At 47.2% G+C, this 23,005-nt stretch overlaps 3 protein-coding genes across 3 annotated transcripts; 2 read left to right on the top strand and 1 right to left on the bottom strand.

Annotated features, from left to right (window-relative positions):
* Window positions 1–1,064: 1,064 nt before the first annotated feature.
* Window positions 1,065–3,411, top strand: ccdc137 (coiled-coil domain containing 137). Its single transcript, XM_056288343.1, has 6 exons — window positions 1,065–1,204; window positions 1,465–1,610; window positions 1,700–1,925; window positions 2,128–2,210; window positions 2,302–2,381; window positions 2,472–3,411. Exons 1-6 carry the CDS (start codon window positions 1,134–1,136, stop codon window positions 2,667–2,669), a joined length of 804 nt encoding a protein of 267 aa, XP_056144318.1. The 5' UTR covers window positions 1,065–1,133; the 3' UTR covers window positions 2,670–3,411.
* A 2,900-nt stretch (window positions 3,412–6,311) lies between these two features.
* Window positions 6,312–14,045, bottom strand: LOC130120031 (G-protein coupled receptor family C group 5 member C-like). Its single transcript, XM_056288643.1, has 5 exons — window positions 13,798–14,045; window positions 11,542–12,521; window positions 7,092–7,195; window positions 6,852–6,979; window positions 6,312–6,689 (listed from the first exon to the last, which is right to left on the bottom strand). Exons 2-5 carry the CDS (start codon window positions 12,512–12,514, stop codon window positions 6,677–6,679), a joined length of 1,218 nt encoding a protein of 405 aa, XP_056144618.1. The 5' UTR covers window positions 12,515–12,521; window positions 13,798–14,045; the 3' UTR covers window positions 6,312–6,676.
* A 4,561-nt stretch (window positions 14,046–18,606) lies between these two features.
* btbd17b (BTB (POZ) domain containing 17b) lies at window positions 18,607–22,098 on the top strand. Its single transcript, XM_056288700.1, has 3 exons — window positions 18,607–18,700; window positions 20,273–20,558; window positions 21,024–22,098. The coding sequence occupies exons 1-3, from the start codon at window positions 18,607–18,609 to the stop codon at window positions 22,096–22,098; spliced, it is 1,455 nt and encodes a 484-aa protein (XP_056144675.1).
* The last annotated feature ends 907 nt before the right edge of the window (window positions 22,099–23,005 follow it).

Genomic DNA, 23,005 nt, shown 5'->3' on the forward strand with positions numbered 1-23,005 from the left:
GAAACAGCCACCAGGAGACAGGCATACCTTTGCTTCTCAAAAGCAGGTATTGTGTCGACACCAGAGAGAGAAAGTAGAGTAATGCACACTGCTCAGCATACATCTCAAACTCATTTGAGCACATTTCCTCTTTGTCAAATAATAGATCCTATCTTCCTGTCTTGTCTTCAGTTTTTGTCATGATTTGGACATGACAAAAACATGTTTTTTTTTTCTTGAGACCGTCTTATTTTTTTCCCTTCTTCTTCTTCTTGGGCTCAACCAATATAGCGGGTTAGATTTCCAAGGAGAAGAAGAGGCATGCCAACTGGAAGCTGTACCAACATCTTTGCAGTGAATTCGTGTAACACTAATCTCCATCAACGCCACAATTGAACGGTGCCCTGCTGTTAAGGCGTAATTGAAACCTTGGGTGTCAATTTGAGATTGCACATAACGTATGTGTAAAAGTGTGAAATGTGTATGATACCAAGGAGAACGTAGTCAATCACTGAATTTTGGATTCTTATCATGTTTTTTCTATGATTATTTATGGTCATTCTGTTCTTTAACCTCTATTTTCTATAGGTTTATATTTATCTTTGCTGTGAAGCACGTTATAGCAGTGATTTTGAAAAGTACTCCATAAATAAAGGTTATTATTATTATTGTTGTTGTTGTTGTTGTTGTTAGCCTTAGCAAATATTAGAGTTAAAACTACGGTCCCCAACACCTGACTTGGTCTTACGTAATGACCAGTTGGACTTGAAGTTCTAAAAGGTTTCCCTCCACATAGAAAAGCAAAGCAAACATCTGGATGCTTTGATGAACTGATGTTACACAGCGGCAAACGCTAACGAGCATGATGGGAAAACATCATAATTAGCGCGCCTGTCTATCGGGTTCAACTATTACGCCCTCTGTCGTTAAGTATGGCGAATGTGCGAGTTTTTGGACCAATCAAGAAAAGTTAACGGACCGCTGAAGATAACGGACCAATCAGGACACGGTACAGTGTCTTTCAGCCAATTGAAACAAGATATGTATATAGTAGGCGGGACTTGTGAGGCGGAAGTTCTTAGGGTTAACATCCTCTCCTACATGTGTTGCGCTTTTACGAGTGTTTTGTGACCCTCAAATAAACGGGACATAAAATGGGAAAGAACAAGCAGACTAAACCTAACGAATCGGCGAAGAAAACCGGCAAGGCTAGCGAGCACCCGAGGTATTGTCAAAAGAAAATAAGAATGAAAGCATAGTTAATATAGTTATATTTGTTAGCTAGCTTATCTGTGATTCAGTCGCTCGTCTGACGCCCGAGATCACAGCATCAAAACAAACGTTTGCCTTTTAACATGGTTCGCCTTTTTGTCACCAGCTGAATGTTAAGAGACGTCGTTTACACATATTAGCATTAGCCCGCATGGCTATTAAGCGCTATAACGTCAAAATGTCCACTTTAACGCGGTCCTTCTCGGGTTTAAGGGATACGAGGAATCGCCGAGATGGCAAACCCCGAAATCCCAAGCAGGTCGACCACCTCCAGCAAATCCCCTTTCGGCTCCGGGAGATCATGAAGAGCCAGGAGAGAATGAAAATGGGAGCGTCGAGGACCAGGCAATCCAAAACGGGTCAGAGGGAAAGTCTCCATTACAGCTTGACTGGTGTGCCATCGGGCAGTTGAAATGTCCAACCCGTGTCAATTTGCTCTGTCTCACAGCCACCGCTGCCAGGGCCAAGCCCGGAGACTCAGAGGTCGGAGATATCCCCGTTCCCTATTTCAGGAGGGCGAAGGAGGAGAGTGAGAAAAATTACCTGCGACGCATGGCGAAAGAGACGAATCATGTCCGCTTCCTCACCAGAAACCAGGTTGACAGAAAGCCGGAGCTGGAGGAGGAGAAACAAGAGAAGCCGGCGTATAAGGGGAAAACTGTAAAAAAGAAGGCGTGAGTGAAATTTCAGCTCCGATCTTGATTTCTAATGCGAGAATTACAGGTTGCGTGCTGTGATGACACACGAGTTTTAGGTTGGTAACGGGTGTATGGTAATAAAGAAGTTGTACGCTTGCTGTCAAAAGTGGGCTGTTTGATTTGGCTGTGCCAAGGGGTATGTTCTTGTTTATTTGATCCTCCGCTCTTTCACTTGCAGGTATGATCAAGTGAGATTACAAAGGCTGCAGCATAAGAAACACGAAAGACAAGCGCAGGAGCTGGAAAAGGAGATGTTCACAGGTAACACAAGTGTGATAGGTTTGACGTTAACCACGAGCGGAGTGATCGTGTTTACCATGCTCTTAATATTCCCCCCTGAAATATTTTGCAGATAACGTCGAATTTGGCGACGTTGCAATGGCTCCGCCTGCTCTAAGCGCCAAACCCAAAAAGGCTCCAATAAAATCTCAGGTAATTACTCTTGATTTAGTGAAATAATGTCGTTGCTTTTATCCGGCCGATAACTTGACCAGCTGAGGCCTCTCTCTTCTTATCCACTAGAATACAACGAGGGAGCTGCTCCTCAACTCTCTCCTCGGCCAAGCAGTGGCCTCCACAGCCAAGCCGTCCATGGCGAGACAGAGGATCGTGGAGATGGAGAGGGAGCGAGCAGTGGAGGCTTACCGTCATCTGAAGAAACAGAAACAGCAGTGGCGGGAGGCCAGGGCAGCAGGCCTGGAAAAACTCAAGAACCTGTAGTGATGCCATGTTGCTCAGCACAAGCAGCTGTAGCTGGTACTAAACCCCCAACAGTGGTTACGAGCTATAAATGCCTTTATCAGTGGTGTTCAGTGCATATCTTCAGTTGATCCTGACGTGGAGAACATGATTGAATACCCACTTCATTGGCTTCCTGTTGGACCACACTGCTGATACACCACACCACTGTTTATGCTCAAGCGTTGCGCTTACTACAGTGTGTGTCACTATTAGGAAAGGAGGTGGCCTTTTTTAACCACAGGCCATCATATCTGATCAATCCTTATATATTCAGACTTTTTCTATAATTGAATGGTCCCAAGTATGTAAGTATAATTGCTGCGGATAAGCTATCTGGTGTCTCATATAGGCTCATTTGTGGAGCTAAGAAGTGCCATTTTGGCTTTTCTACACTGGGTGGCAGTCTTGCAGAGATCAAGTCAGTTGTATTTTTTTTTCCTCCGTGGATGATGAAAAGTTGCCTCTTGAGAGAATCATTAACTTTTTTTAAAATAAATTTTTATTTATTTAATAACACACCCCGTGGGCTCTTTGTGTACGCTCAGGAGTGTCCTCTGAAACGTTTTTCCTCTCACGTATATAGTGACTTTGAGGTAACGGCGCGACTACGGTTTGTCAACAGGTATATAAAACTGCAACACAAAGATTATGTCTGGTACAGCCACAGCATTACATCTCAGACAAGCCTGGGTAAAATTAGATTTTGAAAAATAAATCTGTGCCTGGCACAACTATTTACATTTTGTAATCCCTTTAATGTTGCCCCGTGTGTTTGTTAATTTAATCAATGCAGCCTTTGTCTGAGTATTGGCCCCAAGGTTAAACAATGCTGCGAACCAAAGCCAGTTAATGTTTTGTTTTTTTTCTTGTTCAGAGGCGTGTTTAAGAAAAGACCCCATTAGGTTACACAGTCATTTAAAACAACAGCAACGACACGGTCATTGAAAACAATCTGAGCATGCATAATTGTAAAAAAAAATACCCTTTTTCCATTTTTTCCCCCCAACAAATGTTTAGTCATTTTCAAACTAATGGATGCATCAGATGTTGAAACCTGTGATTAAGGTTCTTTTATTCACCCTGCCCGAGTTTTAACTCGGCCCTCTGCCTCATCATCATGACCGAGGTAAAAAAAACCTTAGTCATGTTTTTGTGGTCGTGTCCACAGCGGCTTCTTGTTGTCCCAGTGACGGGGAAACGCAGTTAAGTGGGAACAGATGCTTGTGATGGTAGCGGCTTTTGAGCCGAGTCCACCCGCTAAATTGTCGTTTAGCCACAAGAGACGACTTTACTGTCGTTCTTGTTGTCAGATGACTCACAAGCCGGGGTCCTTTTGTGAGAGATCACACCTCTGACTTCAGCTGAAGTTGATAAATTGGATGCGTTCCTGCTGTCGTCGTGTGCAAACCCGGATTTACCCACCCTGAAAATGTGCACATCCACCTCTCCGCAGAGACGAGTTGTGGAGATGTGTATGGAGCGTTTACAGATAGCAAATCTGGCACATGGCAAAATCAAATAGTTGGTTATGGATCTGAATCAAATGGCTCAGTGTGCCTCTGCTAGACAGTAGCCTCAAATGCAGTCAGCAGATGTGGACTAAACACACTATCCTGACTTAGTTACAAATTTTTCATGGACCCACGATACATTTGTTTTACTTTTGTTTGCATTGCCACCTTAACGCATCATGTAGAATGTTTGCTCAGTTTCTTTGGCAAAGGCCACAGTGTTGATGTAGCATCTGTCGCATTTCTCGTCATACTTTAACTGCAAGCATGTTGTATTGGAGAAGTGGACCCATCAGAGGCACAGGAGTGAAATCTTTTTAATTTGCTCCCCGTGCTCCATTTCATGTTTTACTGCTGTTCGAGTTCTCATAGAGTTCTGCGCTTAAGCCATTAGTCTGATTTTCCTTCTCTGACCAAGTATTCAAGGCTGCTGACTGTGCAGGAAGGGGGGGGGGGTAATTGGAGGAGAGCCTGCTGCTAGGCAGCCTCAGCTCACCGAGAAGCTCTCCAAGTGTCCGTGTGTGTATGTGTGTGGGTGGGTGGGTGAGTGGGGGGGGGGCTACGCTTTAGTGACTTTAGTGATGAATTACATGTGAATAACTGTACCTCTCCCAATTGGAGCGAAAAACTCAGATCAGAGCAAGGAAGCACAGATCAGGGGTTGATGCCAAACACCCCCCAGTTTTGTCTTGGACAGTGGTGAACTTCTTGCATCCACAGAGCCACGCTTTCTGGTAAAAGATGTGCTTCTGTGTGTGTGTGTGTGTGTGTGTGTGTGTGTGTGTGTGTGTGCGCACGCGCGTGTGCGTGTGTGCGCGGGCGGGTCTGTGCTCACACCATCGTTGCTTGCAGCCCACTCAGCCTCTTATGTAACCCAACATGTGCATGTTACGAGCACTGCTGCAGGCTGCCACTATCAGACAATGCTGCTCTCATCAAAATCTGATTTCATATAATATCTATAACCCTAAACTTACAAAGAATTATCCCCACTGTGCCTCTGTTGGTACAGAATACTTTGAAATGCCTAGTTAAACTTTTGAAAAGGACATTGTATGGGCCCATGTTGGATAATGCAATAACACTTGACTTTTTATTGACGCGAACCAAAGCCAAAAGTAGTTGCTGTTTAAAATTCTCAGCAGCTCAGCCTAAATACCAGCAGAATTGTCTCTTTGGCAGGCATAAACCCCAAAGCCCCCACCCCATAATAGCAGAGCCTGTCCTTCCAAGGCACTATAGTTTATGCTTATCAAACTTGCACATGCAAATAAGTGCTAAGGGAGACGTGCACTTCTTCTCGCTGCACAGCCCACACCTGCCACTGCACCGGCCCCCACCAGCTGTCTCCACCTCCCGTCCCCATCGTTAACAACCGGAGGTCCAACAGCATCAAATAACTACATAAAAGCCAGCTTTATTAACATGCGCTTTAAAACTTCGGACTATGTTGTCGTTTCAAAATAAAAATTCCATCCGTATACATCCAAGAGATGACAAAATCAAAGGTTAGAAGTAAATAAATTAGGCATTAATCACACAGAGTTATAAGAGCACTTCAGACAATAACCAATAGATCGACATCATTTTTCACCAGTAGACTTGCGTTGCGTAAACCGTTAAACAAAAAAAATAAGCTTTTTTTTAAATAGTGCAATCCTAGAGATTATACAATGATTGTCAACTTTCATTATTTGTGAATGAAAACTTGGTAGCAGTTAAAATTACAGAATTATCCTGGAGTTTTTCCAGAAGGCGGTTTCTGGGCTTCCAAGGCCACTTGTACTTGAAAACATTCAGTGTCGAATCCTGAGCCGTGGCTTGTGTACAGCGTCTCAGCTGCCAGCCGGGTGGGGTTCACGGGTGGGGGTCACTTGGACCGTGTGATCTCTTACTAGTCTGATATGGACAATAGACGGGGGGGGGGTAACTTGTACACATGAGAAAGACTGGTAGAGACCAGTGGTGTGTGTGTGTGTGTGTGTGTGTGTGTGTGTGTGTGTGTGTGTGTGTGTGTGTTGGGGGGGTCAGGGGTCAAGGATTTTAGTGAATTTCTCTCTCTCTCCCAGTCCTTATGACAATCACATAGCACGGTAATTAAAACCATTGCTTTCCCTTATAAATTGCCCAAAAGCTCTGCCCATCACCGGGGGCAGAGCCATTGGTCGAAGTTTAAAGATGGCCGTTTGTGCCATAAAAGGCAACAGGAAGTGGGCTTTACACGGGAGGCACAAGCTTCCCACGCAGATGCCCTGGCGTCAGGTACACAGCCCGCTGACTCTGCTTTCTAAGTAACTCGTCCATTTCCAGATATTCATTTCGGCCACACTTTCTGGTCTCTTACCACCCGAGGAAAAGCTGTGGAAACAAAAGTGGAGGCGAAGAGATTTTGGGGGCACACGAAATCTTCCGAAAGGGGGACTCGGGTCATAGCGTCGCATATTGACGACGTCCCCGGAGCGCTTTCTTGTTGGTTCAAACCATCTTCCTGGGGGAGAGAAAGGGAAATAAGTGAGCACACGTCGATCAGTTCTGAGTAAAACAACAAAACAAAACACAACAACCCCAAAAAACAACTGTATTTGCTTTCACGGGCGAAACGGGGGCGTTGCAGGGGGGGGGGGGAGTTAGCCGCGTTTCGCCCACTCACACTATCTGCGCATGCGTCCTCGGAGACGGCAGCGGGTGGGCCGCTGGAGGGAGAGGGCCGCCGCTGCCCTGATTCGGATGATGCGCCTTCGCCCTGGGGAGGACTAGTCCGTGGCCGTGGGGCTGGCTCTGCCGTGGAAGCACACAAAGAAACGGCCGTCATCGTCACAACATCGCGGTGATTATTTCAGGGGTGGGGGGGGGGTCTGAGTTGCGGGGCCTTGCGAGGGGGCGCACTCACGTTAGGCAGGCCCTTGGTAATGAAGGCGAGCTCGGTGGGCTGGTACACGCTGCTTCGCAGCTGGCCGTTATAACTGCCGTACGGAGACAGCGGATTCTTGGTCACTGGTGAAGAAAAAGCAAACTAATTAAGTGTTGATTAAGTATGTCTCATAACTGAGACCAATCCGTCCTCCCAACACACATATTTGGTGAACCCGAGTCTGTTTTCTTTTTTTTATCAGTTTGAACAATACAGTGAATTCAGCCTGGTGGGCTGCTCGAATGAGACACGTGAGATGAAACATGGAGTGTAACGTTGAAGCATAAAAGTTGGCGAGGGGAGTCAAGGTATTTATGGTGTAAGTGGCCTCCTCTACAAACAGACTGTAAACTACTAATAAGACACGTTAGCCCCTAGCTAACGGGTCTGACCCTTTAGCCGAGCGGTTAGTGACGTCGCCTTGTGGCGCGGTACACGCCGTATCGAATCCGGCACCGGGCAAGACAATAACCGGTTGCATTGGTGGCAGCGGTGGGATCCGGAAGTGTGCAGATCCTCAGAAGTCTCTTCGGAGCGCGGGAATAACAAAGCGCGAGGGCGCGCTTCCGGGGAGGGTGACGACTGTAAACTACTAATAAGACACGTTAGCCCCTAGCTAACGGATCTGACCCTTTAGCCGAGCGGTTAGCGATGTCGCCTTGTGGTGCGGTACACCTCGTATCAAATCCCGCATTGGGCAAGAAAATAACCGGTTACAAGACTATGCAGAGAGAAAATAGTACATGTTATCTGCATATAGAGTGCTGCTTGAAAGTATGTGAACCCTTTGAGCAGTTTAGATGTTTCTGTTGTTTTACCGTGATTTTCTTATTCTATCATCACCAGTTTTTATGTATGAAATGTCAGATATATGTTTATCAGTTGCAGGTACTTGTTTAGTGGGACTTGTTTATGTAGCCCAAAAACTACATGAAACATGGAATTAGGGTATGTGCAAAAGTAAGTGAAGCCCCAGCTGCATTGGTTCAGTCAAGCAGGTAACAGACTGAGGTGAAACACATTTGGGTGCTTAATTAATCATTTAAGCAGACCATTGAAATGAGACATCATTGGGAAAGGGTTTGGCCTGCACTAATTAAAAGAGAGAGGAAACCAACCAAACCACTGTGGTCCCATACAAATCAACAATGCCGAGAGCAAAGGTGATATCCGAGGACATGAAGAAGAGGGTAGTGACAGCCCATCAGTCTGGGGAGGGCTATAAGACCATCTCCAAAAGATTCCAGCTCCATCCATCCACTGTAAGACAAATAATTTACAAATGGAGGGCCTTCAACATGACAGCAATCTGCCTAGAAGTGGACACTCATCAAAACTATCACCCAGAAGCACCAGAAAAATAATAAATCAGGTAAACCATGGATTCTCCGGCATATCAACAAATTCTTGACCAGAATCTCCTGCCATCAGTCAGGGAGTTGAAGCTGGGACGAAAATGGATTGTGCAACAAGACAATGACTCAAAGCATTCCAGCAAAACTAAAAAGGAATGGCTTCAGAGAAAGAGGATTCGTACTCTGGATTGGCCCAGTCAAAGTCTGGACCTTAATCCAATTGAAATGTTGTGGTGAGACCTGAAGAAGTTGGTACATACCAGATGTCCCTCCAACCTCTCTCAACTGGCTGAGTTCTGCAAGGAGGAGTGGGCAAAAAGCCCCATAAGCAGATACGAGAGACTGGTTAGTGGTTACAGAAGACGTTTGGTTGAAGTAATGGCCTCAAAAGGAGGAGCCACAAGCTACTAATACAAGGGTTCACATACTTTTGCACATTTTAAATGTTCAGTTTTTGTGAAATAAACCACCTTTGTTGAATTAAATAATGAAAATATTGCTCTTTTTGTGTGTGTGTCCATTATTTGGAAGGTGTGCTTTACAAATTGGGATTTTGATGTATGTGTGATAAGCTTATTTTAATGTTTTTTTTACAAAAACAGTGACCATGTCTGGAGGGTTCACAAACTTTCAAGCAGCACTGTATATCCATCCATCCATTATCCAAACTGCTTATCCTGCTCTCAGGGTCACGGGGATGCTGGAGCCTATCCCAGCAGTCAGGAGACACCCTGGACAGGCTGCCCGGCCATCACAGAACCCACACACACACATCCACACCTAGAGACAATTTAGCACAGCTGATTCACCTGACCTGCATGTCTTTGGACTGTGGAAGGATACGGAGCACCTGGAAGAAACCCATGCAGACACGGGGAGAACATGCAAACTCCACACAGACAACCTGGGCCGACCCCCCCCCCCAAGGTTGGACTACCACGGGGCCCGAACCTAGGACCTTCGTGCTGTGAGGTGTCCATGCTAACCACTGCGCCACCGTAGCACCCACCTGCTCAAATATATATAATCTAGTGAGTCAAGTAAATTCTTTATGAGACAGTATAAGCCTGTTTCATGCCATAAGCAATCATCAGCTGTCATATATATATATATATATATATATATATATATATATATATATATATATATATATATATATATATATATATATATATACACACACCACTTTAGTTTGACATTATACCTTTGTGGTGGTTACAAGTTGACTCAAACATCTGCAAGAGTCCGAGGCGTACATAGACTCTGGGTACATCTGGCATTGTTTGAAGAGGACTCAGATGGATCAGAGTCTCCATGGTAACAGCTCATGAACTCAACCACACAAATGGTCCACATACACCCTTTTAGTGTGTCTGTCTGGCGCACACGATAAATCACAACTGATTGATCCATGCTGCATATGGAAACTTGATTATATCGAAAGCGAAGATTAGATTATCCGCTTTATGACACCCTGATTACCAGACAAGGTGGCAGGTGGGAAGATTATGTTGTCCCTAATCTCAAAGCGAGCGAATTTCACCAACCGGTTCAGCATCCCTCTCTCAACCTTTCTCTTTGTACTTTTCTTCCCCCTGCCTTCGAGTCATTAGCGAGACAAAAGCTCAATAAATATAGTAGCGAAACCTCTGCTATAAACCTCCTAGTGGCCCAAGCTTTGTGTTGTCCGCACCAACAATAGCTCCATTGTGTTCCCTAAAATGGCACAAGCGGAATGGACAGGACGGATAAGATTTCCAGAAAATCATTAGAAAATAGCCGTAGCTTGTCAGGAGTGTTTATAACGTTCGGCAGCCCGACTGTGTAACTGTAATCTAATCGTCTCAAAATAATTAATGACCAAGGGCACAATCTGAGCTAGACTGAAATGTTTGGCCCCAAAAGGAACATGACCCGTGGATGGCAGAGATTTCTCATTCTCCGACGGCACAAAGCTCTAATTTTGGAAATCTGGGACGTCTCTTTACATTTTTTTACCAGCGCTGCTAAATAGAGGGCCAGGGGCACAACAAGAAAGTAATACACTTGGACAGAAAACAAACGGTCATTTTGTCAGCAGGCCCACAGGTCAGGGACAGGATAACAATGTCCCTAGATTTAATTTGGGAGGTAATTGTGAAGGACTTTGTGAGCGCTACAAAGCAGCCCTGCTTAGGGCCAGTGGTCAAGGTAGAAGATGCCATCATAGTGAAAGGTTTGAGAGCGCTCGAGTCAAGACATTTAATACATGGTGACTTTACAGTATAAGTGGTTTATAGCCTTGGACTTGTTTTCAAAGGTACCAACAGGTTGGAGGTATATGTGTCCCCCCCCCTGTCAACTGTGCTTGGCCAATTACCCCGCTCTTCCAAGCCGTCCCAGTCACTGCTCCACCCCCCTCCGCCGATCCGGGGAGGGCTGCAGACTACCACATGCCTCCTCCGATACATGAGGAGTCGCCAGCCGCTTCTTTTCACCTGACAGTGAGGAGTTTCGCCAGGGGGACGTAGCGCGTGGGAGGATCACGCTACTCCCACCAGTCCCCCCCAACAGGCACCCCAACTAACCAGAGGAGGCGCTAGTGCAGCGACCAAGACACATATCCACATCCGGCTTCCCACCCGCAGACACGGCCAATTGTGTTTGTAGGGATGCCCGACTAAGCTGGAGGCAACACGGGGATTCGAACCAGGACCCCCTTGTTGGTAGGCAACGGAATAGACCGCTACGCTACTCGGACGCCCATTTATAACATGTGTTATCGGTTCTTTAGCCATGACTATTTTGGCTGGTATGCTCATTGTATGAGAGGATGTGAGTAAGATTATGCTGCATGAAGAAGACATTGCTGTTTTCATGTGGACTGTTTGGTTGTATAGAGTTTGGGCTCCCCAGGCTAGAGCATGTTAGCGCTAAATTGTACAAAGTGACAGTTTACAGTGACAGTTTACAGTGACGATCCTTATAGATAGATTATGCACAAGACACAGGCAGACACACTGCTCCTAAAATAAGGTCAAAGGTCAAACTGACCAAATTGATCAACAGAAAAACGAATGTGTCATGAATTATACCTGCATTGGGCTCATCCATGGAGAATGCCTTATTCTCCACGTAGACGTTGGGCCGGAGTAAGTTCCGCTGCTTGGGGATGTTTTCATAGATCAGGCTGCTAGCAGGATAGATGGGGTCTCCGTCGTGGGGCTGCTCCTGGTCTGGGTCTACCTTGGTCAGTAGGCAGATTTCTGGGATGGTGTAGAGGATGAGGAACACCCAGGCATTGGACACCAAGGCTATGGCCAGAGTGGGCTCATCCCAGCTTGTGTTCCCAGCCACCTGATTCCCATGGATGAACATAAAAATCCAGACTACCCAGATGGCCATGGTGAAAACCCCTGTGGCGAGGATGAAGGCCCTATCTTGGCGCCACTGCTTCTGCTTGTGTGCCAGCAAGGGCACAGCCGTCAGCACCACCGCCAGCAGCAGAGCCATCACGTATATCAGTGCCATCACAAAGTCCTGGTTGGCAATTTTGCAGGAAAGTTCGGAGATGGACCTTTGGGGGCTCCTGGCAACAGTGATAATCAGCCACTCGGTGTTGATGATAACCTCCACCAGCCAGAGGGTCAGGGCCCCCAGGCACAGTATCCAGCCTCTGGGCCCCTGCCCATGGCGCTCGAGCAGGGCGAGCCACAGGCCGTGCATTGCCAGGCAGGCCAGGCAACCAGCGAACAATACCCCAAACAGGAACCTCCGCAGGACACAGGTGGTGAAATACCACCTCACGACGAAGGCGAATGACAGGCCAAAGAGTCCGAGGGTGAACACTAAAAAACTTGCCTGCAAGGCCACCATACTCTTCCTCTTCTTGTCTGTGACAAAGGGGAGGCTGCCCATGAGGACAACCAAAAGGACAAAGGAGCACACCACACCAGCAGCAGCGATGGCCTCCACCACGATGCCCCATACTGCAGCCAGGTCACACAGGTTGTAATAAATAAAGTTAAGGGAGGCACTGCACCCTTTCGGAGGGCTGATAGTGGTCATGGCTTTACTGCAGGTGGAGAAAACAAAGAAACAAGAGTAACCCAATTCCAGATTTGCATGAAAATATGGAGTCGAACTACTTTCAAGAGTTGTTATTTTTGTTCTGTTTGACTAGACGTGCAATGGCTTCTGGCTGTGTTTCTCACCACAAGCTGTCAGCGACAAGATAGCTTTCTCAGAGATGGTAATACTAGCACAGGTTAATGAACATTACCACCCATCAACAGAATATTTCTCCAACAAGTGGCCCTATATATCAAAAGTGGTCTACAGTAGTACGCTAACTATATTGCCTGCTAATAAATTGTTACAATTGGCTCTAAAGAGACAAATAATGAAACCACAAACACTCTTTTCGTGTATGTGTAAACAACTACAAATTTATTCACATATCTTGAATTATTGCCAGGTTATTGCAAGCGTTATTGTTGCCAGGAATAACAAAAACAGCGTTTTCGATCAATAAAGCTTTCTTTAAAAAAAAACACACGTTCAAAAATTTAATTTCTCAGGTGGCACGTCACAGTTGCCCCTAGAAAATATAATCCCCGAGGAATGAAGCGTGACTTAGCCCCACAAACGCGGATGTCGCTGACTGAGTGATCATGCTTGACATGATTGGGCCGCTGCGTCAGGCGACCAATGACGTCACCGAAGTTACACGATTGGTCGGCCGAGCGCAGTCTAGCGCGGCAAATAACAACAACCACCCTGACAAAAACACTCACTGGCGAATCGGCAACAGGATTGCAAGCCCGCACAAATGAAGACAAAACGAAACAGCGCACTTCTCCAAGCCCCCGACAAGGGTGAACTACGCCCCCATCTGCCCTGCCGAGCAAACTGCGTCTCGGTGCTCCGGTGGCTATTTGCACGTATTTAAATGAGGTAATCTGCATACATTCGGTGCAAAATTGGCCCCTTTCTTCTGCAAAACGAGATAGATAGAAACAGATAAAGGAGGATGGGGGGGGGGGTTAATAGATCATTAGAATAGATATACTCACTACTAAATTAAGTTCTCTTTCGAATCAAACATCCCAAGACATGGGTGGAAAGTGTTGTTCTTGAACGCAGCTCTAATCGTGTTGGGCGACACGCTCCTTCATTACACCTCAACAACAGATATTGCTGGGAGCTCCACGGGAAATTGCGGATGACCACTTAATAGCCAGGAATTCGCACCACAGACACGACCACCGACCGGCATAGCGAACTGTCCGTACTTTCAGGGCCCAGCCATACATACACCAGGTTTCACCCCGGTCTCGTCGCCATCCTACCTGTGCAGAACAGATGACGGTGGTATCCGCGGCTCCAACAGGTGATCCGAGCGTCTTATTAACTAGCAGAGGAAGAAACTCCGAGGCAGAAGTTGAGCTCTGCCGAGTTTGCCTGTCTTGGGCAGCTTTCCCACCGTCTCTGAAACGCTTTCGATGCTGTTTTGCTGTTATCACTTTCTTTTCTTTCCAAGTGGTTCCGATGTGTCCACTATGGGACGCCCGCGGTTTGACCAGTATACGCCACCGGCTTGAAAGCTCCTCTCTCTCTCTCTCTCTCTCTCTCTCTCTCTCTCTCTCTCTCTCTCTCTCTCTCTCTCTCTCTCTCTCTCTCTCTCTCTCTCTCTCTCTCTCTCTCTCTCTCTCTCCTCTTTTCTTTTGTTTTTCTTCCGCCCACTCTCGGCGTTGCTGCGATGAAGCCTATCAGCAGCCCGTGCATCCGCAGGCACATCAAACTATACCGCGTCGTTACCCCGTGCTGCCGCCGACGCGAGTTCGGTTCTCACCATCTTGCTGCAGCAGCAGCGTCGTCCCCCGTCTCGCCTCTCAGGGGTTTCCAGGTTTCGCAGCTTTGCATATTCGGGGCGATTACGCAGGAACCTTATTTGCTTTAGGCAGCTTAACGTCCGAACAATGGGCTCACTCTCGCTGAGTGACCAAAGGGATAACAAATGTGCTTGGGGGGGTGGGGGTGGGGGGGGCTCGGATTGTGTCATATTTGGGTGATAGAGGGTTAAAAGCGATAGAGAGGGCTCGAGACGTGATTCCGAATTGGCCAACGCGTATTGATGGGTGGAAACGCTGCCTGCATCGATTTCAGTGAAAGATTGATAGAGAGATGAAGATGGATCACATCTTAGGATAAATAGCCTAAGGCCACGTCTCTGCAAAGGCAGGGAATAATGATGTGCAGCATTTCCCCCCGAAATTTCCTTGGGTTTATGCACGGTGTTGCTAAATAAAAGTCACGTTACATCCAGTTTGGAGCGCCACCTGGTGGCTCGTCTGGGAAAGGCATAACAAAAATCACATTACGGGACATGATGGACATCGGTATTTTTATTGATCTGTATTGATCCGTTATTTATCGCGGAGAAAGAGGAATATTGACTGCTCTGTTCTGTAAGTTGGAGCGAGACTCGGCCAAATTAAAATGAGTGACATCATCATGAACTAAGATAGTGTAAGGAGCAGGCGATAAGAAGCACTTGTCTTTTAACTGTAGTTTTGCTTTGTGAAGCAGGAAGTTTGGTCATTTACTTATTAAATATGTAATGCACCATAGACCAGATAGGACCCCTCCCCTGACTGATAGCATCTGAAAAGAACATTTGATAGCCAAACCATGGCATTACGTAGTTTTTTCTTTTCACAGTGAGTGCATTATTCTCATCGCCGGTCTGTCAGGCTCATTTGGTTAGCTTTGCACTTGCTGCTTTGTTTTGGTGAGGTACAAATAACACTTGGGCCTCCTCCCTATTTACTTCCTCGTTGCTGCACGACTGCGAAAATGCAATGGCATCGAAGTAGGAAGGGGACAGTCGTCCTCATCACATAAGAGGAGAAGCTCAGAACAGTTGTAATACCATCACCTAAATGAACTGGGCAAGAAAACAGATTAAATTCTCTGTGCAGTGGCACACTGGTAAAGGACACGATGGCACACTGGTAAGGGACATGCATGTAAAGTAACTTGTGTGGGGATCCGACTGCAGAGTCTCCTGTGCCAACACCATTGACATATCCTAAAAATGTCGGTTTTTCACGCGTCGTGCATTTGGCAGGCGAAAGTATTGAGTGTTTACATCCAAAGCCATTTGTTTAATGTTTCGGAGACCTAATAGGCCGGCGCATCCCCCGCGGTTCCAGCAGCACCAGTACACAGAGTACGGTCACTGAGGACACCTTGCTGTGTGTGATGGAGCCCCCTGTGGTGCATCGATCCCTCAATGGAAGTCCTCCCGAGGGGTGCTTTCACAAATTTAACAGCTCGTCAATCCCTCCCCTCGGACAATGGTCCTGTTAGCAGATTCTTAATAGAAATGGTCTCAGTGGAGAAAGCAATATGACCCCCCCCCCCGTTGAAGGTCACGCAGGATGCAATTCAAAAATATGGTCGGAAAGCGGCCTCGGCTCGGTCTGGGCTGTCAGGTTTACCTCTCGCCTCAGGCAGACCTCTTTAGAGTCGTGCCATTGCCTCGGGTTTTGCTTCACTTCCTACGTTTTGCCGTTCATATAATCTTACTTTGTTTTCCATATTTTAACCAAATCATATTTTGGTGCTTGTCAACAGTTGGTGAGCGTCACTAAGCTGAGTAGGTAAGCATGCGGTGCCGCTCCACCAGATGGACCCGTTATCTTAACAGCTGCACAGGAGCCAGATTTATATACACAGGTAGCGTCTCCTCGGTGTTGCCTTGCAGAGGCGGTTGTAGCTTTCGTCAGGACACCTAAGCAGCACAGCCCTCTCCTCTGAGAACGAGTCAAAGTCTATTCATAGCAGCGGTGTAGGTTGGAGTCTCCGAGGATGCCTCATCTCCTCATTCTCACTGGAACCCGGCAGGCCTCGGGGCTCCTCCACAACCCAGTTCTCCCTGAGATGATGCTCCTCCCTTGCGTGTCTTACAGTGGTACTGAGGTGATTATGCAAATACAGATCTGACATGTGCACATTGCATTGCGGCACGTCACCGTATTTGTGTTAGGCGAAGTAAGGGCTACTTTAGCCCAGCGCGGTAAGGTCACATCACTCTAATAAGAACTTAATCAGGATCTCGATAGTAGCTGGCGACTGGCAGAGGGATCAGTAATTGCCAAGTGGTAACTAAAGGCTCATTTAAATGGCACCTCACACATTTACTTGACCTCAGGGTTATGGCTATAGGTGTTTTGCACCAATGCCATAGCTACTGTTTCACACCCTGCGCTGCGCTGCATGCGCCCTAGCCCACGCTGTCACGTGTTATGCTAATATGTCAGATTCATTGACATAATAAGGGTCTTATGACCACTACTCGGCGAGCGGTTACAGTGTTTAGCATTGATTGTTATAACCCTGCCCGCAGCGCTCCTTTAACTCCATGACCAGTTGGTGCAGTAGTGGCACATATCCCGCATTATTTGTTAAGCACTTTGCGCGGTTCGATACGCCGCAACATTAACACCATTGCGGCGGGCGGTGCTGACTTTTAAGTTCAAGGTTTTGTGCTGCGCAACAGTTGCGCACGGTGCGGCCGGCGCGACGGAACGCCCGCGTGCGAAGGCTCAACAAAGTCACAAAGAGAAAAGATCGAAATGTAACATGGAAAGAGCTGGTGTCGTATTGTAATATACTATCGTATTGTAACGTGCATGGATAAGAAGACACGCTGGTCGCTGGCTCGCGGGCCCGACCCTTTAGTCTAGCGGTTAGCGATGCCTCCTGCGGCGCGGGCGACACGGGTTCGCCTCCCGGCCGCGGCACTTCCTGTGGTTGCGTTGTCCGCCGAATTCGCTACAGTATGTTTTTAAAATATACCACTTTAGATAACCGTGTGGGATGTTTGCCATGCAAGGCCCGACGGCTTTTGAATTTTTTTTATCTATTTAGCTGTGAAATAAAATATATTTTTGGGTGTGCGCGAAAGGTTGGACAGCGTCGTTAACACGTGCGAGTTCAACTCTTCCGGAGTCTGCTTAAATAGCCCCGCAACGTATCCAGCCAGACGTAATCCGGGAGCGCCGCTCTAATGTGTCACCTTTAAACCAATCTCGGCCCTAAATTATCAAGTCAGAGACTAATGAGCAGACTCTGCGTCGATGCATTAGATTGGCTTCCCATTAGATTACCGCGCCATTAGAGAAATAACTGCGGCCCAGCAGAAAAGACACTTCTCTAAAATGATTTAGACTGTCTGCACTCGTGCTGGCACAGATGTGAGTGAGGTTTGGGCCAAATGGACCCTGTGTTAAACCACTGTAACTAATTGGCTAATTACGTAGCACCGATTCTCTGTTCTAAGTATGAAAAATCTGGATCATTATGAGCCTCCCCCCCATACATATCCCCATACACACACACACACACACACACACACACACACACACATATATATATATATATATATATATATATATAAACACACACACACGCACACACACATATATATATATATATATATATATAAACACACACACACACATATATATATACATATATAATGTGTGTGTGTGTGTGCATATATATATATATATACATACACACATACACACACACACACACACACACATATATGGGGATATACTATCTATATATACACACACACATATATGGGGATATATATGATATTGTGGCAGGATGAGGAATATATGTGTATATGGGGCTATACTATATATATAAAACTAACTATATTATAGTAACTTATATATATTGATTGTTAATGGTGCCTAACTGTTCCTATTTCTGAACTCTAGAAAACATTAAGCTGAATCCCCGGCTGGTGCGGTGCCACCGATCAATGCCATGCAACATCCAAAAAGGGAGAAATTTAAAATCAAAGCCGTAGCCATGGCAACGCCCCTGCCTGATTCCACCAATCAATGGGATCTGCGAGGTTGAGAGATGCGCCGGAGAAAGGCCGGCGTCCTACATATAAAGCGCGCGGGACAGGGAGTCGGGCACCACACTGGGCAACGCACCCCTTCCGCACGCACAGGCACACGCGGCAGAGGCAGAGCGGCGGAGAAAAGGGACAAGAAGAAGAAGAGGTACCAAGAAAAGAAGGGGAGAGAAGAAGACAAGCAGGGAGGGGGTTTGGAAATCGATGAGCAGATATGGCACGCTTGTGTGAACGAGGAATCTTCAGCGGGGTCTATGTGGGCGCCCTGCTCCTGTCACTTTACTTCCAGTCTGCCACAGTTGGAGGAGGTAAGAGAAGAGACGGCGTCAGCATCCTGAAGCCGTGTCCACTTGCACAGAGCCGTGTCCCGTCCTCGGCTCTCTTTTTTAATGCCTTACATCGTAGGGGGAAGCTGTGTTGTTCTGTTCCAGTCCGGCATGCCTATTACTGTCAGTGGCTATTAGGGCACAGCATGAATGTGTGGCTCTCACCCAGCCCCGGGGGCAGGATGGAGGAGAGCGAGGGATAGGGGGAATATTCTGTCCATTTGCCTCACGCTGCCCTCAACTATCCCTCTGCCGGGAGTAGGGAAGGACGGGCAAGTCCATTAGTGCATGGTCGCATGTGTGCCGGCTCGCTGATAGTAGACAAAAGGTTAAAGGAAAAAGGTTGCTCTTGTTGTTTATAGTGCACCCGGTCCGTTGACCGAGGCAAATGAAGGCCTCGGTTTAAGTGCTGTCTGGTTCTAGATCCCAATTTCACTTCCAAGTTTCTTTGCAACACCGGCTCCGTTGACGCCAGACTTTTGGGGACCGTGTGGAAAATGTTTTATTTAGTGTTTTCAGCCCTGCTGATTGTAAGCTGAAGAGACCCTTGGCACATCTTTTATTTACAGATGTAATTTTTCAGTCTGGAAAATGAGTCTTAGATTTCATTCTAATAAGGAGAGTTTCCCCATACGGTGCTCATAATGTACCTTTCACCGTCATACGTTTGTCTTACCGTGATATAATGTCATACCTAACACAATTGAGATTTTGAATTGGCAGGAACTCTAAAGACAAGAGTGCAATGCAATGCAATGCACCCACCCCCCACAACCCCCGTCAACGAACTCCACCTCACCCGACCCCTCACCCCACCCCCACCCTCCCAAACTCAGCTGGCTCAGGGTGCCGGCTGCCTAATTGAATAAGGGTTACTTTGAAGTGGAGGTGCATGATGGCGGTGAAGATATGAAGACTGGGAGGCTGCCCAGGGAAGCCAAACATACTCCCTCTGTGTCTCATTAAACCCCAAGTAACAGGCAACAAGGCTTCCCGCGGCAGCGTAGAGCGGAAACAGCAGTTTGTCATGCTGAGTCTTTCATGTGCGACTCCTCAATATGCGCCACTTGCACGTATGGTTTGAAGGAGGGATAGAAGCAGCCATCTGCAATGCTTGGCATGAGGTTTTTCTCCGTCAGCCACCTGGCATGTGATTCTCTTTCTCTGTTTAATAAGACCACAAGAATGGAGGGATGCGTAAATCTGCCTTTCTCTGATTTAGAGATCATTGTCCTGCATCGGATCCAAGTTTTAGGGAGGAACGACAAGAATTCCCCCTTAGGGAAAAAAAATTAAAATGCTTTTCATGCCAAATAGGGTTTTATGGCTTCCTAGGCAAATGGCAAATAGGTCACACAATCAGCAGACTAGAAAATCAGCAACGGTGTGAGAGAAAAAAGACTAAACAGACTTACTTTTCATTTTACGGATAGCAAATTTCCCCAAATTCCCTCCATGTACAACAGGCAAAAAAAAAAAAAAAAGAAGAAGAAGGAAGTGCACCTTGCTCTCTAAGTTATTATTGGTCAGATACCTTGCACTTTCCCCCTGCAGCTGCCCTGAAGCAGGAGGTGGCCTTGGAGAATGGCGCCACGGTGCTGAACCACTCCATGACTTTGGTGCAGCGAATGGAGTCCCTGCTGAACATGGGAAATGGGAGTGACGTGACTCTGCGGGTGCAGACGGTCAACACGGACGAGGTGAAGGTGATCCAAGCCCACAGCCTGGTACTGACCCTGCAGAGTGACATGTTCGAGGAGCTGCTGCTCACCCGCAACACCAGCACTCTGGTCCTGATGGAGACCCCTGACTGCTCTGCAGTCTTCGACAAATTTATCAGGTGAGGAGAGCCGGGCTGGGATGGGGGGTGGGGGGGGGTAGGGGAGAGTTTCAGAGCAGAAAGGACAGGGGAGAGACAGGAGGATTGTACAGCAATGAAACAGTCTGGACTACAATTCGAATGCATGCCGTTATGGGGAGGGAGGGGGGGGGAGTTTACGAATAATTTTACAAATATAAGATTATCGCTCTGCACTCTGCTGCTAGATGTCATGTTGCTGCTCTCCCTTGTGGGTGACATCTCAATGCTCCTTCTTATGAAATGCTTCAAAAATTGCACCTGCTGTTTATGAATCAGATACAGCCATCATCTGACAGCATGCGGTTTCTCTGAGTGATTCAGCCGTGGAGAGAGAAATCGAACTGCCGAATATAGCACACATCCCACAGTTGTGCTCATCCTTATAGTACATTGTACTGTGACTTGAGGCAGCTATTTCAGCTTCTTCTTCTTCTTTTTCTACAGGTATCTGTACTGTGGGGAAATTTCAGTGCGGCTAGATCAGGCCATTCCCTTGCATAAACTGGCCAGCAAGTACCACGTGTGGAGCTTGCAGCAGGGTGTGACCCAATATATGACCCAGCATCTGTCCAGCGAGTCTCCCTCAGGCCACGTGGTGGGCTGGTACCAGTACTCCATGCAAATTGGGGACTTTGCCCTGCGGGACAGCTGTCTGCAGTACCTGTCCTGGAATCTCTCCTCCGTGCTGCAGAGCGGAGAATGGGGCTCCATCAGCGAGGACCTGCTCCTGTCCCTGCTCCAGCGCTCCGACCTCATTTTGCAGAGCGAGCTCGAGCTCTACGAAGCCCTGGAGGCCTGGATCAGCCAGAACCAGCCTGGCAGCCCCACGGTCGAGAGAGCCCTGAAGGCCGTGCGATACGGCATGATCCCCCCTCAGCACCTCTTCCGTCTGCAGAAGCAGTCCCCTCTCATGCTGAAGTATTACGAGTCTATTCGTGACCTTCTTTACCTGGCCTTCCAGTTCCACTCCGCCTCGCCCGTCCAGCTGGCCAAGTACTTTGACGTCAACTGCAGTATCTTCACCCCCCGTAACTACCTGTCGTCCTCCTGGGGCTCCCCCTGGGTCATCAACAACCCCACCCGGGATGACCGCAGCTTCAGCTTCCAGACCCAGCTGGGGCCCAGCGGCCACGACTCCAGTAAAAGGGTGACCTGGAATGCCCTCTTCTCCCCTCGCTGGCTCCCACTCAGCATAAGGTCCACCTACACAGAGCTAGGTGCCATGCAGCCCACCCGCACGGACGGAGGTCGCCCCCGCATCATAGTCACCCCCGCCACATCTAGCCCGGACTTTGCCGGAGTGAGCTTCCAGAAGACGGTGATAGTGATGGCCAGACAGCAGGGAAAAGTGGTGGTCCGCCACGTCTACAACTTCCACCAAAGCACAGAGGAGGCCGGGGATTTCCTGGTGGATGCCGACCTCCAGCGTCGGGCCTCGGAGTACCTGATTGACAGCTCCCTCTATCTGCACATCGTAGTAAAACCCCTCTACCATACCCTCATTGTTGCTCGAAAGTGAATAAAGAGAGTCAGTGCCCCCCCCCACCCTCACCCCACCCAGCACCTCGACGCAGTGACACACACACACATTCCAGACCACTGTCATATCACATCAATCAATACTGTTTATTGTTTAAGGAGACAACAATTCTGGTTTTGTTTGTATTTCTCGTTTGATTTGTTTGTCTTCCAGCTGTTTTGCAAGTAGGATTTGGGTACCAAAAAAAAAAAAAGGGACTCACTAGTTTACAAACAATTCAGTGACTCAGCAATTTCTTTCAGATCACTTACAGTGGGGTTTGGGTTTCACGTGCATACTCGGAAAAAAAAACAACAACGACAAAAAAAATCACCTTTCTGTACTGTATTTTTATCCTATCTGGCTGTACGTTTGGTTGATCCGTGTTATAAATCCCTTGCGTTTATTCTATGGTTTGTGTGCATAGCTTGCAGAAATTTTGCTACCAAGTCACACTTGCTGCAGGCTTTGTTTCACGACTTAGAAAATGGTGCGACTACAATACAATGAAGATGTAGTCTAGCGTCCCCATACATAGGGGCTACATCTGTAGTTTTAAGACACTGTAGCCTAATACAACCCCGTTACAGGCCTACAACTCTCCCCTTTTGTCCATGTGTCAGAATGAATAGGTTTTAAATGCAATCCTAAAATCAATGTTCCTCCTCGGTGGGGATATTTGTTTTTCCAGTTGCAGCGCTTTGGTGTTTTCATTTCATTATTTTATTTTGTTCTGATTCATTGCTACTACCCCCCCCCCACATCTTCTCTAACCTCTGAAGTAAAGAGATTACGTCTGTGTCCCTTTTTTTTCCTGAATAAATACAACAAAAAAAAACATGTCTTTGCTTGGCAGTTACATGGATGAAGTTGTCATCAAGCTGTTATATTAATAAATACATCAACG

This window comes from Lampris incognitus, chromosome 10 (assembly GCF_029633865.1).
Source record: "Lampris incognitus isolate fLamInc1 chromosome 10, fLamInc1.hap2, whole genome shotgun sequence".
Classification (NCBI taxonomy): Eukaryota; Metazoa; Chordata; class Actinopteri; order Lampriformes; family Lampridae; genus Lampris; species Lampris incognitus.